Consider the following 20,841-nt stretch of genomic DNA (forward strand, 5'->3'; position numbering starts at 1 on the left):
TGACCGCGCACTCTCAAAACGTGCAGTGGTTTGGAAATGACCGCGCACTCTCAAAACGTGCAGTGGTTTGGAAGTGACCGCGCACTCTCAAAACGTGCAGTGGTTTGGAAGTGACCGCGCACTCTCAAAACGTGCAGTGGTTTGGAAGTGACCGCGCACTCTCAAAACGTGCAGTGGTTTGGAAGTGACCGCGCACTCTCAAAACGTGCAGTGGTTTGGAAGAGACCGCGCACTCTCAAAACGTGCAGTGGTTTGGAAGAGACCGCGCACTCTCAAAACGTGCAGTGGTTTGGAAGTGACCCCGCACTCTCAAAACGTGCAGTGGTTTGGAAGAGACCGCGCACTCTCAAAACGTGCAGTGGTTTGGAAGAGACCGCGCACTCTCAAAACGTGCAGTGGTTTGGAAGAGACCGCGCACTCTCAAAACGTGCAGTGGTTTGTGCCACTTGCAATTGTGTTCTTATTAGAGGCAATTCTTCAGTACATAATTGTGTTGTACACATTATTGATTCTGACAAGTGTGGACCATCGCAGCCACAAGTTGGGGACTACCAAGGGAACAGCATGGAGACAAGCAATGGGACAGTCTGGGGGGGAACCACGTTACATTATGGGAAATTATGTGGGTAGTTGGCTTTCTCTCTCCAACCGTCATGTCCACTCTGATAACCTCACTAACACACACCAGTCACTATCTATCAGAAGACTTTGGTTCTCACCGCCCCTGACGGAGACTGAGGGGGTTTCTCAGTATGCATACTACCGTGCTCCACACTCTCATGCTCCGAGCGCATTCTCCTACAACCTCGAGTACATTCTTGTGAGGTTGAGTGTGTGAAGAACGCATAAAACAATACATTTGAGAAGCAGTCACACTCCCCCAACTGTATTAACTCACGCTGCACCTCCCCATTCACTGAACCTTCTTCCAGCCAGGACAATAGCAAGCATAGACGATACAAGATGTACACAAACCAAACGTTTTACTTCAGAATTATAAGCTAGATATGTGAACTGTAATAATCTAGCTAGCCAGCTAGCTAGTTAAACAGGCATAATGTCCTAACACTAATGTTATGCAAGGTAGATGTACATTTTTTGTGGGTAGCTACCAATTCTTCGTGGCTAGCTAGCTTTCCAGTTTGCCCTATTGACTTACTATGGACATGGGACTTACCCATTCACTGAACGGTCTTTCAGCCAGGACAATGACAATAGAGACGAAACAAGATATACACAAGGCAACCGTTTTACGTCATAACTATCAGCTAGCTAAATGTGAATTGTAACAATATAGCTAACCAGATAGTTTAAGAGGGGAAAAAAATGACCTAAAACTAATAATAGGCAATAGATTCGTGGGTAGCTAGCTAACTATTCTTTGTGGCTATCTGGTTAGCTAACAGTAATAGCTAGCCAGTTAGCCCTGTTGACCTATTATGGGCTTGCGATCTACAGTACGTACGCAGGTAAACAGGCCAAAATGAACAGCATTTATTTATTAACGTATCAAGATCAAATACTGTAGTCAGGCAACACATGAGATGTGAAGAGGCAACACATGAGATGTGAAGAGGCAACACATGAGATGTGAAGAGGCAACACATGAGATGTGAAGAGGCAACACATGAGATGTGAAGAGGCAACACATGAGATGTGAAGAGGCAACACATGAGATGTGAAGAGGCAACACATGAGATGTGAAGAGGCAACACATGAGATGTGAAGAGGCAACACATGAGATGTGAAGAGGCAACACATGAGATGTGAAGAGGCAACACATGAGATGTGAAGAGGCAACACATGAGATGTGAAGAGGAAACATTTCATTGCCAAGTCGGAGTGTATTTTCTCTCGCTTCCGTTCAAATAATGGCCACCATTGATTTTAACAAATTTTGCACATTTTTTAAAGTGGTTGCGTCATATTTCTTTGCATACCTGTGGTTGAAGCTTGTGCATCGATGCTTCAAAATATGTATAAACGGAGTACGCATTCGAGAAGTGCCCTCCATGCTCCGTTTCACATACTTTCATTTGGACTCATACTCTGACCCTCCCGCGCTCCAATTTGCGTGCTTGGAGCACGGTAGTATGCATTTTGAGACACACCCAGAGAGAAAGTAGGAAGACTGCGGTACCAGAGAGAGAGAATGAAGATCAACAGACCGGGAAAGAGAGAGATGAGGAAGACTGTGGAACCAGAGAGAGAGAATGAAGATCACGACTAGAGTACACACTTCCCTAGACAGTGAGACAGACTGAAAAGGCCTGACAAATCAGGAAGAGGCAGAGAGAAGGCGAAAGAGAGGCAGACAGTGGTATTTAATGAAGATGAGAGAGATGAAAATGAGGACTACTCACTGCCCCAGACGGGGATGTTCTTGCTCTCAGTCTTCATGACGATAGAGGCCATGGTCATGGTGACGGGGATGGCGTCGAAGTAGGACGAGTGAGGGGCCAGGGTGAGGATGGGTGCCTGCGAGGGTGGAGCCGGTTCCCCTTTCACCGTCACCCAATGGAACCCTCCACAGAACCACATGGCACGCATGATCCCCCTCAGGGCGATGTCACAGATCCTGTAGGAGAGAGACTGATTGAGGGCGTGTGTGTTTATTTTCTACTTAACCTTTATTTATACAGGTAAGTAAATTAAGACTGGTTTGCAATTACGTCCTGTTGCGCGCACGTGTGTGTGTGTTTACCCTGGCAATGTCAATCGTATCCAAACCTTCTACAAATATTCCACAATATTTGTCATTATCAGGTGTGTCATTCATTTTATACACTGAGTGTACAAAACTTTATATTGAGTTACACCACCGTCGAAAGCGTTCCACAGGGATGCTGGCCCATGTTGACTCCAATGCCTCCCACAGTTGTGTCAAGTTGGCTGGATGTCCTTTGGATGGTGGACCATTCTTGATACACACGGGAAACTGTTGAGCATGAGAAACCCAGCAGCGTTGCAGTTCTTGACATACTCAAACTGGTGTGTCTGGCACCTACTACAACACCCCGTTCAAAAGGAACTTCAACATTTTATACAGCCCATTCACCTTCTGAATGGCACACAAACAATCCATGTCTCAAAGCTTAACAATCCTTCTTTAACCTGTCTCCTCCCCTTCATCTACACGGAGTCATAGCTTTCACCTGGCCAGTCTCATGGAAAGAGCAGGTATTCCTAATGTTTTTCTGTCACTCGCTCACTCACACACACAGTGACAGGCGTACCTCCTCCACCAGGTCTCGGTCTCCACGGCCAGTTCAGATCGTCCCAGAGAGGCAGCGAAGCCAAAGGGCCAGGCCAGCAACATGAGGAGCACTGCAGAAACCAGCCGTACTGGGAACACAGTCACCGTCATCACACCGATCTGAGAGAGGGGGGTGGAGAAAGAGAGACTAAAGCAAATGGTCATGCATTCATCCATAAAAACACAGAGAGAAAGAGAGGGAAATAGAGGGGTACAAATGATCACATTTAAGCTATTGGCCCACACCACACAGGTCAAGCATCTCTTTTGTGAAAACAAATAAAACTACTATAGCTTTGCCTTGGGCCTACACCTTTTCTGACACTTGTATGAAATAAAATCAATTTTTATTGGTTGAGTACACATATTTTGCAGATGTTCCAGCTCCAACAGCGCAGTATACCTAACAATACAAAGCAATACACACAAATTCCAAAAATAAATATAAAGAACTATCAGAACGAGCAATGTCAGAGTCCGGAATATAAAGGGCCTGAATGAGTATGTAAATGTGATATCAGTTTTTTATAAAAAAATAATAATTATATAAACTTTTTTTATTTGTCATTATGGGGTAGTGTGTAGATTGATGATCATTTTTAAAAATCAATTTTACAATACGGCTGTAACCTAAGGAAATGTGTAAAATGTTAAGGGGTCTGAATACTTTCTGAAGGCTTTGACTAGAAAAACAGTATATACACTGCTCAAAAAAAATAAAGGGAACACTTAAACAACACAATGTAACTCCAAATCAATCACACTTCTGTGAAATCAAACTGTCCACTTAGGAAGCAACACTGATTGACAATAAATTTCACATGCTGTTGTGCAAATGGAATAGACAAAAGGTGGAAATTATAGGCAATTAGCAAGACACCCCCCAAAACAGGAGTGATTCTGCAGGTGGTGACTACAGACCACTTCTCGGTCCTATGCTTCCTGGCTGATGTTTTGGTCACTTTTGAATGCTGGCGGTGCTCTCACTCTAGTGGTAGCATGAGACGGAGTCTACAACCCACACAAGTGGCTCAGGTAGTGCAGTTCATCCAGGATGGCACATCAATGCGAACTGTGGCAAAAAGGTTTGCTGTGTCTGTCAGCGTAGTGTCCAGAGCATGCAGGCGCTACCAGGAGACAGGCCAGTACATCAGGAGACGTGGAGGAGGCCGTAGGAGGGCAACAACCCAGCAGCAGGACCGGTACCTCCGCCTTAGTGCAAGGAGGTGCACTACCAGAGCCCTGCAAAATGACCTCCAGCAGGCCACAAATGTGCATGTGTCTGCTCAAACGGTCAGAAACAGATTCCATGAGGGTGGTATGAGGGCCCGACGTCCACAGGTGGGGGTTGTGCTTACAGCCCAACCCCGTGCAGGACGTTTGGCATTTGCCAGAGAACACCAAGATTGGCAAATTCGCCACTGTCGCCCTGTGCTCTTCACAGATGAAAGCAGGTTCACATTGAGCACATGAGCACATGTGACAGACGTGACAGAGTCTGGAGACGCCGTGGAGAACGTTCGGCTGCCTGCAACATCCTCCAGCATGACCGGTTTGGCAATGGGTCAGTCATGGTGTGGGGTGGCATTTCTTTGTGGGGCCGCACAGCCCTCCATGTGCTCGCCAGAGGTAGCCTGACTGCCATTAGGTACCGAGATGAGATCCTCAGACCCCTTGTGAGACCATATGCTGACACATGCACATTTGTGGCCTGCTGGAGGTCATTTTGCAGGGCTCTGGTAGTGCACCTCCTTGCACTAAGGCGGAGGTACCGGTCCTGCTGCTGGGTTGTTGCCCTCCTACGGCCTCCTCCACGTCTCCTGATGTACTGGCCTGTCTCCTGGTAGCACCTGCATGCTCTGGACACTACGCTGACAGACACAGCAAACCTTCTTGCCACAGTTCGCATTGATGTGCCATCCTGGATGAACTGCACTACCTGAGCCACTTGTGTGGGTTGTAGACTCCGTCTCATGCTACCACTAGAGTGAGAGCACCGCCAGCATTCAAAAGTGACCAAAACATCAGCCAGGAAGCATAGGAACTGAGAAGTGGTCTGTGGTCACCACCTGCAGAATCACTCCTGTTTTGGGGGGTGTCTTGCTAATTGCCTATAATTTCCACCTTTTGTCTATTCCATTTGCACAACAGCATGTGAAATTTATTGTCAATCAGTGTTGCTTCCTAAGTGGACAGTTTGATTTCACAGAAGTGTGATTGACTTGGAGTTACATTGTGTTGTTTAAGTGTTCCCTTTATTTTTTTGAGCAGTGTACATATGAAGTGGGTAAAACAGTATGTAAACATTATTAAAGTATGTTTTCTCCAGAGTGGTCAGTGCTGGTCTATTGATGAGCATTGTGAGGATGTGGGAGAGAGCTAATAAATTAGATTGACCCATCAGGAACGGCTCTGTTGAACTAGAGACTCGGGCTTGCCTTTAACCATCAACCATACAGCAATGACAGACATACAGCTAATCCTCCCTCCTATCTTTCTCCTTGTTCACTCTACGCTCCTTATGTTAGCGCAATCATGGTCGATGCATACATTAGCTCATACAGAACAAAAAAAGTTCATTAAGGTCAAAGGATCATCTAAGATCAAAGCTGATAACTATTGACCCGTCATCCCTTGCAAGGAATATGGTCATCTTGTGTGTGTGTGTCAGGGTCATGTCATCACTCCTAATAACAGGGTCAAAATGTCACGGCCAGAGGTGGAAAAAGTACCCAATTATAAAAGTAAAGATACCTTAATAGAAAATGACTCAAGTAAACGTGAAAGTCACCCATTAAAATACTACTTGAGTAAAAGCCTAAAAGTATTTGGTTTTAAATATACTTAAGTATCAAAAGTAAAAATAATTTCTCATTCCACAGATAGCCAGGGGCACACTCCAACATAATTTACAAAATAAGCAATTGTGTTTAGTGAGTCCACCAGATCTGAGGCAGTAGGGATGTTCTCTTGATAAGTGTGTGAATTGTCACATTTTTCTTTCCTGTTAAGCTTTTGCAACGTAACTAGTACTTTTCAGTGTCAGGGAAAATGTATGGAGTAAAAAGTACATTATTTTCAGAAGGAATGTAGTGGAGTAAAAGTTGTCAATAATATATGTAGTCAAGTAAAGTACAGATACCCCAAAAAAAGAACTTAAGTAGTACTTTAAAGTATTTTTACTAAAGTAGAGGAGGAAGACTACTCACTGCACCAGACAGCCAATACTGTCATTTCAGATCCCATCCCCCCTCTATTCCTCTCCCTGGTCCTCTCTCCATCTCTAGAGATCTCTTCCATCTCCTACTGGGTGTTACAGTAGTGTGTTGTTGTTCTCCATATTGTACATCTTATCTCTTTATAATTATATTTCCCTCTCTCCATCTCTGCCTCCCTTCATTACAATGATGTGGTCTCCTTTCCTCTCCCAGGGGACTATGATTTGCTTCTCCTCTCTTTCCTTGTTTAAAAGTAGCCTAGGCAAAATCCGACCATATCCGTGGAGGCAATTACTTCCATATGCCATTGAAACCAGTAGCCTATTGTTTCATAAAGACTTCCATATGCCATTGAAACGAGTAGCCTATTGTTTCATAAAGACTTCCATATGCCATTGAAACCAGTAGCCTATTGTTTCATAAAGACTTCCATATGCCATTGAAACCAGTAGCCTATTGTTTCATAAAGACTTCCATATGCCATTGAAACCAGTAGCCTATTGTTTCATAAAGACTTCCATATGCCACTGAAACGAGTAGCCTATTGTTTCATAAAGACTTCCATATGCCATTGAAACCAGTAGCCTATTGTTTCATAAAGACTTCCATATGCCATTGAAACGAGTAGCCTAATGTTTCATAAAGACTTCCATATGCCATTGAAACCAGTAACCTATTGTTTCATAAAGACTTCCATATGCCATTGAGACCAGTAACCTATTGTTTCATAAAGACTTCCAGATGCCATTGAGACCAGTAACCTCTCTCTCTCATGTTCTGTTGTTTTTCAACTTTCTTTCATTGTCTGGTAGCAAAAACATTTGTGCGTACCCTGCTGCCTTGTGCGCATTGCTGCCCTAATAATGTTAAGAAAAAAATTGATTACCAACATTTTAAGCTAAACGTCCTGATCTATTGCATCCATTGCTTTTTTAAAGTAGTTTTTTTATGTAGCCTAGGCGTACTGGTTCTATGAATTTGGGATCTATCGTCCCTCCCCTGTGGGACGGCAGGGGGTCTAGTGGTTAGAGAGTTGGGCCACTAACCGAAATGTTGCGAGATCAAATCCTCGAGCTGACAAGGTAAAAATCTGTCGTTCCGCCCCTGAACAAGGCAGTTAACCCACTGTTCCTAGGCAGTCATTATAATAATAATTATTTGTTCCTAACTGACTAGTTAAATAAAAAATAAAATAAACTGTCCCAGAGTCTGGGCTATTTCTTTCTTGACAAGCTGACCAATAGAATAGGTCAACTTTTCTACTATGGGGGATAGGAGATTGACATAGGCGGTGCGTCCATAAAGCTAGGGGAAGCTAAACTTTCCCTAAGTATATTGAATTACCAAAATTATATAGCCTAATTAGCCTACTCCTGTCTATACAGAAATAAATAAATTCAAAATAGGCTACTAAAGCATAACATGGCCACAGAGGATCATTAGCTTCCATTACACTTAAAAAAATAATACATTGTGGATTGTTTTAAATTGCATTGCCTACAGTCTGAAGGAAAGGGAGCCCGTGCACGACTTGGGTAGCGCACGCTGCAAATACCAAATAGCTGATTATTGCGACTGTCAGTGGAAATTAGAGTCCGAGCCATGCATATCGCAATATTTCAAAATTCAGTCGCTGGAAAACAGTTCGTAAAGCAAATGGCTATTTATGATTTTGTTGTCATGGAGGACTGATTGGGCTCATTGATTCGAGTTGAAAAATAAATGTTGCGCTCTTGGAATAGCATGCTATAAGCACTAATGAAAAGTGCTATTTACATGTGAAAAATAAATGCAATATCAAATCAAATGTTATGTCACATACACATGGTTAGCAGATGTTAATGCAAGTGTAGCGAAATGCTTGTGCTTCTAGTTCCGACAATGCAGTAATAACCAACAAGTAATCTAACAATTTCACAACAACTACCTTATACACACAAGTGTAAAGGGATGAAGAATATGTACATAAAGATATATGAATGAGTGATGGTACAGAACGGCATAGGCAAGATGCAGTAGATGGTATCGATTACAGTATATACATATGAGATGAGTAATGTAGGGTATGTAAACATAAAAGTGCATAGTTTAAAGTGGCTAGTGATACATGTATTACATAAAGATGGCAAGATGCAGTAGATGGTATAGCGTACAGTATATACATATAAGATGAGTAATGTAGGGTATGTAAACATTATATTAAGTGGCATTGTTTAAAGTGGCTAGTGATACATTTTTTACATACATTTTTACATTTTTAAAGTGGCTGGAGTTGAGTCAATATGTTGGCAGCAGCCACTCAATGTTAGTGATGGCTGTTTAACAGTCTGATGGCCTTGAGATAGAAGCTGTTTTTCAGTCTCTCGGTCCCCGCTTTGATGCACCTGTACTGACCTCGCCTTCTGGATGATAGCGGGGTGAACAGGCAGTGGCTCGGGTGGTTGTTGTCCTTGATGATCTTTTTGGCCTTCCTGTGACATCGGGTGGTGTAGGTGTCCTGGAGGGCAGGTAGTTTGCCTCCGGTGATGCGTTGTGCAGACCTCACTACCCTCTGGAGAGCCTTACGGTTGTGGGCAGAGCAGTTGCCGTACCAGGCAGTGATACAGCCCGACAGGATGCTCTCGATTGTGCATCTGTAAAAGTTTGAGAGTGCTTTTGGTGACAAGCTGATTTTCTTCAGCCTCCTGAGGTTGAAGAGGCGCTGCTGCGCCTTCTTCACCACGCTGTCTGTGTGGGTGGACCACTTCAGTTTGTTCGTGATGTGTACGCCGAGGAACTTAAAACTTACTACCCTCTCCCACTACTGTCCCATCGATGTGGATAGGGGGATGCTCCCTCTGCTGTTTCCTGAAGTCTACGGTCATCTCCTTTGTTTTGTTGACGTTGAGTGTGAGGTTATTTTCCTGACACCACACTCCGAGGGCCCTCACCTCCTCCCTGTAGGCCGTCTCGTCGTTGTTGGTAATCAAGCCTACCACTGTAGTGTCGTCTGCAAACTTGATGATTGAGTTGGAGACGTAGTCGTGGGTGAACAGGGAGTACAGGAGAGGGCTCAGAACGCACCCTTGTGGGGCCCCCGTGTTGAGGATCAGCGGGGTGGAGATGTTGTTACCTACCCTCACCACCTGGGGGCGGCCCGTCAGGAAGTCCAGGACCCAGTTGCACAGGGCGGGGTCGACACCCAGGTTCTCGAGCTTAATGACGAGTTTGGAGGGTACTATGGTGTTAAATGCTGAGCTGTAGTCGATGAACAGCATTCTCACATAGGTATTCCTCTTGTCCAAATGGGTTAGGGCAGTGTGCAGTGTGGATGCGATTGCATCGTCTGTGGACCTATTGGGGCGGTAAGCAAATTGGAGTGGGTCTAGGGTGTCAGGTAGGGTGGAAGTGATATGGTCCTTGACTAGTCTCTCAAAGCACTTCATGATGACGGAAGTGAGTACTACGGGCGGTAGTCATTTAGCTCAGTTACCTTAGCTTTCTTGGGAACAGGAACAATGGTGTCCCTCTTGAAGCAGACTGGGATAATGATTGATTGAATATGACCGTAAACACACCAGCCAGCTGGTCTGCACATGCTCTGAGGACGCGGCTGGGGATGCCGTCTGGGCCTGCAGCCCTGCAAGGGTTAACACGCTTAAATGTTTTACTCACGTCGGCTGCAGTGAAGGAGAGCCCGCAGGTTTTGGTAGCGGTCCGTGTCAGTGGCACTGTATTCCTCAAACCGAGCAAAGAAGTTGTTTAGTCTGTCTGCGAGCAAGACATCCTGGTCCGCGACGGGGCTGGTTATCTTTTTGTAATCCGTGATTGACTGTAGACCCTGCCACATACCTTGTGTCTGAGCCGTTGAATTGCGACTCTACTTTGTCTCTATACTGACGCTTAGCTTGTTTGATTGCCTTGCCGGAGGGAATAGCTAAACTGTTTGTATTTCGGTCATGTTTCCGGTCACCTTGCCCTGGTTAAAAGCTTTCAGTTTCGCGCGAATGCTACAGTCAATCCACGGTTTCTGGTTTGGGAATGTTTTAAGTTGCTGTGGGTACGACGGCGCCGATGCACTTGCTAATAAACTGGCTCACCGAATCAGCGTATTCGTCAATGTTGTTGTTTGACGCAATGCGGAACATATCCTAATCCACGTGATCGAAGCAATATTGAAGCGTTCAATCAGATTGGTCGGACCAGCGTTGAACAGACCTGAGCGCGGGTGCTTTCTGTTTTAGTCTCTGTCTATAGGCAGGGAGCAACTAAATGGAGTCGTGGTCAGCTTTTCCGAAAGGAGGGCGGGGGAGGGCCTTATATGCGTCGCAGAAGTTAGAATAACAATGATCCAGGGTTTTACCAGGCCTGGTAGCACAATCGATATGCTGATAGAATTTAGGGAGTCCTGTTTTTAGATTATCCTTGTTAAAATCCCCAGCTACAATGAATGCAGCCTCAGGATATGTGGTTTCCAGTCTACATAGAGTCAAATAAAGTTTATTCAGGGCCATCGATGTGTCTGCTTGGGGGGGGGGAATATCTGCGGCTGTGATTATAATCGAAGAGAATTCTCTTCGTAGATAGTGCGGTCGACATTTGATTGTGAGGAATTCTAAGTCAGGTGAACAGAAGGACAATATGCTGCATTTTCTGTAGACCTATTGTTTACCTTTTTGTTGGTGACATTTTGATATCTTGATAATATGCAAATGTTTAAAGGGCAAATCCACTGATGAAACAATAACAAGACGGCCACCCCGCCTCGGTTTTGGTAAAAAGCTGAGGGATGGGCCTGGAGAAATGTGACCACTCTCAGATGAATAGACAGAGCTATGGATGTAAGGACTGACCATCCATGATATCAAAATGGTTTTAACCATGTTATGAGGCTATACAGTGTTTGTTTACATGTACAATGTTTTACAAACATTGGAGAAAAACAAGTTTATATTTTGGGTTCTTATGGAGTGTGACAGTTGAACTTAGCTCATGAGTTATTTCTAAGTTATATTCTTCAAGAATCAATGGAAAGAAAAACTTTTTTTCAGGACCCTGTCTTTCAAAGATAATTCATAAAAATCCAAATAACTTCACAGATCTTCGTTGTAAAGGGTTTAAACACTGTTTCCCATGCTTGTTCAATGAACCATAAACAATTAACGAACATGCACCTGTGGAACGGTCATTAAGACAGTAACAGCTTACAGACGGTAGGCAATTAAGGTCACAGTTAGGAAAATTTAGGGACACTAAAGAGGCCGTTCTACTGACTCTGAAAAACACCAAAAGAAAGATGCCCATGGTCCCTGCTCATCTGCGTGAACGTGCCTTAGGCATGCTGCAAGGAGGCATGAGGACTGCAGATGTGGCCAGAGCAATAAATTGCAATGTCCTTACTGAGACAGCGCTACAGGGAGACAGGACGGACAGCTGATCGTCCTCGCAGGGGCAGACCACGTGTAACAACACCTGCACAGGATTGGTACATCCGAACATCAGAGCTGCGGGACAGGTACAGGATGGCAACAATAACTGCCCGAGTTACACCAGGAATGCACAATCCCTCCATCAGTGCTCAGACTGTCCGCAATAGGCTGAGAGAGGCTGGACTGAGGGCTTGTAGGCCTGTTGTAAGGCAGGTCCTCACTAGACATCACCGCCAACAACGTTGCCTATGGACACAAACCCACCGTCGCTGGACCAGACAGGACTGGCAAAAAGTGCTCTTCACTGATGAGTCACGGTTTTGTCTCACCAGGGGTGATGGTCGGATTCGCATTTATCATAGAAGGAATGAGCGTTACACCGAGGCCTGTACTTTGGAGCGGGACCAATTTGGAGGTGGAGGGTCCATCATGGTCTGGGGCGGTGGGTCACAGCATCATCAGACTCAGCTTGTTGTCATTTCAGGCAATCTCAATGCTGTGCGATACAGGGAAGACATCCTCCTCCCTCATGTGGTACCCTTCCTGCAGGCTCATCCTGACATGACCCTCCAGCATGACACTTCCACCAGCCATACTGCTCATTCTGTGCGTGATTTCCTGCAAGACAGGAATGTCAGTGTTCTGCCATGGCCAGCGACAAGCCCGGATCTCAATCCCATTGAGCACGTCTGCGACCTGTTGGATCAGAGGGTGAGGGCTAGGGCCATTCCCCCCCAGAAATGTCCGGGAACTTGCAGGTGCCTTGGTGGTAGAGTGGGGTAACATCTCACAGTAAGAACTGGCAAATCTGGTGCAGTCCATGAGGAGATGCACTGCAAAACTTAATGCAGCTGGTGGCCACACCAGATACTGACTGTTACTTTTGACCTCACCTTTGTTCAGGGACACATTATTCCATTTCTGTTAGTCACATGCCTGTGGAACTTGTTCAGTTTGTGTCTCAGTTGTTGAATCTCGTTATGTTCATACAAATATTTACACGTGTTAAGTTTTTTTGAAAATAAACGCAGTTGACAGTGAGAGGACGTTTCTTTTTTTGCCGAGTTTAGATATATACACACACACTACCCGTTCAAAAGTTTGGGGTCACTTAGAAATGTCCTTGTTTTTGGAAGAAAAGCACATTCTTTGTCCATTAAAATAACATCAAATTGGTCAGAAATACAGTGTAGACATTGTTAATGTTGTAAATGACTATTGCAGTTGGAAACTGCAGTTTTTTATGGAATATCTACATAGGCCCATTATCAACAACCATCACTCCTGTGTTCCAATGGTGCGTTGTGTTAGCCTTTTAAAATTATAAAAACTTGGATTAGCTAATTAGCTGATCATTAGAAAACCCTTTTGCAATTATGTTAGCACAGCTGAAAACTGTTGTCCTAAATAAAGAAGCAATAAAACTGGCCTTCTTTAGACTTGTTGAATATCTGGAGCATCAGCATGTGGGTTCGATTACAGGTTCAAAATGGCCAGAAACAAAGAACTTTGTTCTGAAACTCGTCAGTCTATTCTTGTTCTGAGAAATGAAGGCTATTCCATGTAAGAAATTGCCAAGAAACTGAGGATCTCGTACAACGCTGTGTACTACTCCCTTCACAGAACAGCGCAAACTGGCACTAACCAGAAAAGAAAGAGTGGGAGGCCCCGGTGCACAACTGAGCAAGAGGACAAATACATTAGAGTGTCTAGTTTGAGAAACAGACGCATCAAGTCCTCAACTGGCAGATTCATTAACTAGTACCCGCAAAACACCAGTCTCAACGTCAACAGTGAAGAGGTAACTCCGGGATGCTGGCCTTCTAGGCAAAGTTGCAAAGAAAATGCCATATCTCAGACTGGCCATTAAAAATAAAAGATTCAGACGGGCAAAAGAAAAGACAGTGGAGAGAGGAACTCGGAGTCCCCTCTTCACTGTTGACGTTGAGACTGGTGTTTTTCGGGAAAAAAAATGTTTGGCAGTGAAACGAGGCTACTCAGGCGAGAAAACAACCTCACCCAAATGTATAGCCCCGTTGGAAAATATAAATGGGCTGTTTGAAAATGTGAGGGAATTTTTATTTTATTTTTTAAATATATATATTTTTTGTAAATGTGAATCACATTTGTATTTGGTGTACCCTACTTTGGGAATACCTGGACTACACCACTGCGGTCATCCTTACCTCCACGTGTTTTTCCCGAATTGGATAATCTTTCGATGCTGACAGCAGTCGTACCATTGGAAGACATCGCTTGGAATGTAGCCTATAAAAGCCTATTCCTGCTCTTTTCCCACAATCCATCAAACCCATTTGGTGTGTCATCATAGTGGTGTCTGACTTATGGCCAGACTCGCTCAGGTGGAACAAACTTTTTTCCCCCCAATGTTGATTTGAATGTCATTGAGAAAACAGAAGTGTCAAAGATTTGTCTTATTGGCACCAGGGGAGAGCATCGGCCATATACCCGGTGAGAGTGCGCACTGCACACGTTCACGCTGTCATTGTGGGTCAGTGCCACGTAAACGTTTGTTTTAGAACAATAACTTCCTCATCCAGTTTAGATGGACGTCATATTATATTTCTCTCCCCCTTCTCATAGGCATATTATATGACCAATGTCGTTTTTATTGATCTGTTTATCAGTTTCAGCAGAGTAGGCTACCCTGTAATTTGTCGTATTAAAAAAATATTCTGCTAATGTCTCTAGTCATAGAAAAGTGTAGCAGAATTGCATGAAATGTGTTTTTCCCCAAGCAAAGAAAGAAGAAACGTATCTGTTAGGGCCTATAGCCCAGGCCTCTACACTACACACGCTCAGCCCATGCATTGAACGGTATTTTTTGTGAACAGTGATTGAGTTATATTAGCCTATATTATGACTATCCAATCTACTCGTCACATTACACATAGTAGGCTCTTACATAATATACTGTAAGTCTGCACATGCGATAATGCATGGAATGTTTTATTATAAAGGTTAATTTAATGGACAAAATGTACTTCCCCAAACTTGAATCTCACGCTCCGCCAATGCATAGGCTAGTGATTTAGCATAGGCTAGTGATCTTTTAAGGTTCATTACCATAATCAAAATATGATTTGTCACTGAGCACCATGGGTGGACGCCATAATCAGGTTACGCAACAAATGCATATTAGTCCGGTACATTTCTCAAATGTCCGGTAAATTAAAATGCTGCCGGTCAAACGGAAACCCTGGCACACACACGAGCAAATGCACACACGTAGGGGTGGGTCTCTGCCCTCTAAAGGCGTCCTCATGCATATATTATGACAGCACTGACGATTTTTTGTTTTGGTCTACTGCAAGATTTTTTTGTGTGCACATGACAGTTTTCTCGAGGCAAGCCGAAGTTCGGTTGCCGAAGTGTACGCCCCTTCGTCCGTGATTGGTCAACAGTAGGGATTCTTCAATTAAAATGGTTGTTGACTCGTTTTCATGCATTTTTTTTTTACTTGTGAAATACTGCACCAAACATCTTAGTTAGATGTACAACTGCGCAACTAAGATCTCCTCTGCAAAAACAGCCAACTTAATGACAGATTTCTTGAGGTACCTTACACTGAACAAAAATATAAATGCAACAAGTGTTGATCCCATGTTTCATGAGCTGGAATAAAAGATCCCAGAAATGTTTCCTACACACAAAAAACTTCACTCTCAAATTTTGTGCACAAATTTGTTTACATCCCTGTTAGTGAGCCAAGATAATCCATCCACCTGACAGGTGGGGCATATCAAGAAGCTTGATCCTTACACTGCTGCACCTTGTGCAGGGGACAATAAAAGGCCACTTTAAAATGTGCAGTTGTCATAACACAATGCCACAGACGTCTCAAGTTAAGGGAGCGTGCAATTGGCATGCTGACTGCAGGAATATCCACCAGAGCTGTTGGCAGAGAATGTAATATTAATTTATTTTCCATAAGCCACCTGCAACATCATTTTAGAGAATTTCACAGTACGTTCAACCGGCCTCACAATCGCAGACTACCCGTAACCACACCAGCCCAGGACCTCCAAATACAGCTTCTTCACCTGCAGGATAGTCTGAGACCAGCCACCTGGAAACCAATTTTTTTTTGCACAAACCGTCTCAGGGAAGCTAATCTGCATACTCGTCGTCCTCACCAGGGTCTTGACCTGATTGCAGTTCGGTGTCCTAACCGACTTCAGTGAGCAAATTCTCACCTTTGATGGCCACTGGCACGCCGGAGAAGTGTGCTCTTCATTAATGAATCCCGGTTTCAACTGTACTGGGCAGTTAGTGTGTATGGCGTTGTGTGGGCAAGCGGTTTACTGATGTCAACGTTGTGAACAGAATGCCCCATGGCGGCATTGGGGTTATGATACAGGCAGGAATAATCTACAGACAAACACAATTGAATTTTATCGATGGCAATTTGAATGCAAAGAGATAGTGACACGATCCTGAGGCCCATTGTCGTGCCATTCATCCGCAGCCATCACCTCATGTTTCAGCATGATAATGCACGGCCCCATGTCGCAAGGATCTGTACACAATTCATGGAAGCTAAAAATGTCCCAGTTCTTCCATGACCTGCATACTCACCCGACATGTCACTCATTGAGCATGTTTGGGATGCTCTTCTTATTAACAGAAGCTGCTATTATTTAGTTGCATCATCAGTGCCACCAGGGAGAAATGCAAACCCCAAGGACTTCAGTTCCCTGGGCTAACTAACCCTAACTAATGTCAACAAACACGACGTGTATGACAGCGTGTTCCAGTTCCTGCCAATATCCAGCAACTTCACACAGCCATTGAAGAGGAGTGGGGAAAACATTCCACAAGTCAAAATCAACAACCTGATCAACTCTTTGCAAAGGAGATGTGTTGTGCTGCAAATGGTGGTCACGCCAGATACTGACTGGTTCTGATCCACACCCCTATCATTTTTTTTTTTAAGGTATCTGTGACCAACAGATGCATATCTGTATTCCCAGTCATGTGAAATCCATAGATCGGGGCCTAATGAATTTCTTTAAATTAACTGATTTCATGTAACTCAATAAAATCTTTGAAATTCTTGCATTTATTTTTGTTCAGTGCAGATTCATTCAGACTATTTTGAGGAAGTGTATACTGGGTAGTGAGTCAAACAGTACTAGGAGTTCTACTAGGGGCCAATTGAACCCAGACGCCTTAACTCCCCATCTGTCCTTCAGAACCAATCCATCCATCTGCTGCTGCTTGGGTCACACACACACACTTCAGAATGGTCTTTGGAATCTTGGTTTGTTGACCTTCGTGGTTGTCAAATATAACAAAATATCCCTCTTCCACATCCTCCTCTCTTTCCTCCTTCCGGTCTATGTCACCGATAGCCCCAATCCCTTTTTCCTCCATCCCCTGCACTCCCTCTCTTTTTTCTATCCCTGTACTGTCACTGATAGTATGACCTTACCATCCTCCACCCCTCTCCCACCCCAATCCCTCCTTCCGACTGTGGGGGATAGTCCCAGATCCCCCTCTGGGCGTGTCTGTCAGTATAATGAACCAACAGCTTGAAGTGCTTATTAGCAGAAGCTGATGTTATTATTTAGTTGCATCATAAATGCCGCCAGGAAGAAACGCAAACCAGAAGGACTTCAGCTCTGCAAGGGCTAACTACCCCTAACTAATGTCAACACACACAGGCTCCTCAAAGAATGCAGACTTTATCCATAGGCTAAATGGCAGACAGAGAAAGACACTACAATAGAGATTCAGTCAGTGAGTGACTTCTTTATTAGGGATGTTTTGTTCAGTGTGTTGGTTCATTGTGAAGTTAATTCATTAGGGATGTTTTGTTCAGTGTGTTGGGTCATTGTGAAGTTAATTCATTAGGGATGTTTTGTTCAGTGTGTTGGTTCATTGTGAAGTTAATTCATTAGGGATGTTTTGTTCAGTGTGTTGGGTCATTGTGAAGTTAATTCATTTGGGGTGTTTTTGTTGTTTTGCAAACTCCTCTTCTTCAAAATAGGCCGTCTGGGAGAGAGAGAGGCCTGAGGGAGGAATGTGCTTACATGTGTTGGTGTGACACACACACACACTAAAACGTGTTACCCAGTCATATGGCTCTGTTGCCAGCTGCGTGAAGGGAACTAGTGTTTATCTTCAGGCAGAGAGAGAAAGGCAGCTCTTAAATGAACCAGTGTGTGTGTGTGTGTGTGTGTATAGAATGGAAAAACACACCTGGACAACTTCACAGTAAGCGCAGGTAGTAGGCTAGTGAGAACTGAGACTGAGATAGACCCATGCCACAGTTCACTAACTCAACTAGCAACCTTCACATCTGATTGGCCCAAGTGTGTGTGTGTACTTCAGCCCAAGTAACCTCCAGCACCTTTTTCTGTCCAACTAACCTAACTATTACTTTGATCTGAGTTTAACAATAAATGTAGATCTAATCTTTGACAGACATGCAACGGCAATGCAATTGGATACACTGACGGTCTTCTAAGAAATACAATTTAAAGGCCAACGTGCTCGTGTTACAATAGAAAAGACATTTCCAGAGGCTTGGCCTAGATCCAGAGACTGGAATAATTAGCACCAGATTCAGAAGCTAAATGCTGTTCCAAAGTCTCTGTCCTTTCTGCTCCTTTATCGAATGACGTTCTTCCCCTTGTCTCTGTCTGCAGTGTGTGTGTCGACATTATGTGTAAAGGGTGTGTGCATTTGCGTGCGCACGTGTGTGTATGTGTGTGTGTGGCTGTGTGCAAAGCAAGCCTCCTGCTGCAGGAGTAAACTTGTTCGCCGTGTTTCTTTTCCACTGCTGGCACAAAATGTTGTGCCAAAACGGAGGCAAGTTTCCTGGACATTGTTGCGAAAGGCTCTCCAACCCTGTTCCTGGAGATCTACCGTCCTCTAGGTTCACTCCAACTCTAATCTAGCGCAATTGATTCTAATAATTACCTGGTTGATAAACTGAGTCAGGTTAGTTATAACTGGGGTTGAAGTGAAAACATACAGCAAAAGGCATGCTTGCAGTTTTACAAAGAAAACAGATCGTCTCAAACAGTTAAAGAAACACGACTCCTATAACCAGAGCTACCTTCTTCCTGCGAGATTTCGATTTTCGATACGTCGCAGGCCGTTTTAAACTAATCCCGGGTCGCTAATTATTGGTTTGATAAACAACGTTGTTCAGTCGCATTACCTAGCTAGCTAACAACCAAGTAACTTGAAAGTAGGTCTAGGAAAATTTGATTGGCAGAGGAAGAAAGCTCTGCTACTCATGTGCTTTAAAAGATAGGATTCATATAGGCCTAATGTAAGCCTAAACTATCAAATCTCTCTCTTTCTGGTACTCCTTACATTCTGTTTGGTGCTTAATGTTTTTTAAAGTAGGAGCAGTGTGTATGGGTTTGTGGAGGAGAGAGTGGTGTGTGTGTGTTTATGAGAGGGAGACAAAGTGAGTGTGTGAGGGAGTGTGTGGTAACTGAAGAGTAAAGAAGGTTTTATGCAGTTTTCCCAATTGCCACAATGACATGCAGATCATTATGCATGCATATTCCTCCAGCCAAGTCACAGGTAGGCCTTGCAAATATGAGCAAAGTAGCCATTCTATTCAGTGTTATTATACAGTGTGAAGTTAAATTCAATATTTGTTGTATTGAGTAGAAGTGTGAATACAGCCCCACAGTGGAGGTGTCATATTACCCATAAAACCTAGCGGTCAAACAGGGAAATGGTTCCAATCGTTTTTCCACCCTTCATTTTCCCATAGGGAATTTTTGAAACACTTAAAATGAGGGCTGTGCTTCGTGTAGGCTTACCTCGGCGTGACGTTTTGATAACCATGTAAATCTCTCTCGTACAAGGTGACTTATCAATATAGTCGGCTCTACTTACTCTGATAGGAACATGCTATTTAGCATCAAAGTAGACATTTTGTAAGACTGCAAATCCCTGCAAGCTCCTTCACGTCATCTCTAGCTGACACCTTCGCTAACAGGTATTGTGTCAATTTAAAACTTCATTCTTGGCCTGGTATTGTATCGTTAGTAAAATGTTGGTATCGTGACAACACTACAGGAGGGTAGCTCTCCAGGAAAAGGGTTGGAGAGCCCTGCTGTACAGTATATGGCGGAGAGTGACTGGGACACACCCTAGTCCTGGGGCTGTGTGAGAGCCGAGAGACCAAGGAAACAGGAATGGGACATACCACATTTCCTGCACTTATAGGAAGAACGCCTGGTATACTTTCTGTTATTGTAATGAAGGTCAGTTATGTTTGGAAATAACAGGACAAGCCACATTTCTCTCACTCCTCAAAATACTAACTAGCTACACACATTAGCTAGAATGTTACGGTCAGGTAATGGAACACTTGGTGCAAATATGGAAGATAATTTTCTGAGTGACGCCATATGCTACAGCCATTCTGTGCTTTGAAGCATGGTCTCAGTGACAAGTGCATGTCCAAGCCCCATGGCTGTGTTTAAAAGGCCAAACAGAGAGCATGGGACACAACTGTGTGTGTGTGGTCTTGTTCTTCTATCCAATGAGGCCAAAGGCTATTTTAAACTTAGGGGTTAGGTTTAGGGTTCGAATTTGGGTTAGGTGTAGAGATTAAGGTTAGGGGAAATAGGATTTTGAATATAAAAAACAAAAAGTAGAACTCCATAAGGATAGAAGAATGTGTGTGTAGTGTAATCAAATTGTTTTGGTCGCGTACACAGTTTAGCAGGTGTTATTGCAGATGCAGCGAAATGCTTATGTTTATTAACGTTAGTTCCTATCAATCAATGAGAGAGAAAGAATGTGGGTGACCCAGTTCTATTCAAAAGCCACAGTAGGCAACCCTCCCTTTAACAGTGAAGGCTGTCCAGTCATTTAGGATAACAGGTTTACAGCTGACTGCCATTATTGGACATGGAAATCCAATGCCAACGTTTGACATGCAAATGATGAACATCAATAT

The 20,841-nt window shown here is 43.9% G+C and overlaps 1 protein-coding gene across 2 annotated transcripts in view; it reads right to left on the reverse strand.

Annotated features, from left to right (window-relative positions):
- The window catches only part of LOC129830917 (lysophosphatidylcholine acyltransferase 1-like), a 36,854-nt gene that overhangs the window by 15,348 nt on the left and 665 nt on the right, over positions 1 to 20,841 (reverse strand). For both annotated transcript variants that reach the window (XM_055893752.1, XM_055893751.1), the window contains 2 exons: positions 3,237 to 3,376; positions 2,364 to 2,578 (listed from right to left, as the gene is read on the reverse strand). In XM_055893752.1, the coding sequence (XP_055749727.1) occupies positions 2,364 to 2,578; positions 3,237 to 3,376 (355 nt within the window). The remainder of the gene's footprint in view (positions 1 to 2,363; positions 2,579 to 3,236; positions 3,377 to 20,841) is intronic.

This window comes from Salvelinus fontinalis, chromosome 32 (genome assembly GCF_029448725.1).
Source record: "Salvelinus fontinalis isolate EN_2023a chromosome 32, ASM2944872v1, whole genome shotgun sequence".
NCBI lineage: Eukaryota > Metazoa > Chordata > Actinopteri > Salmoniformes > Salmonidae > Salvelinus > Salvelinus fontinalis.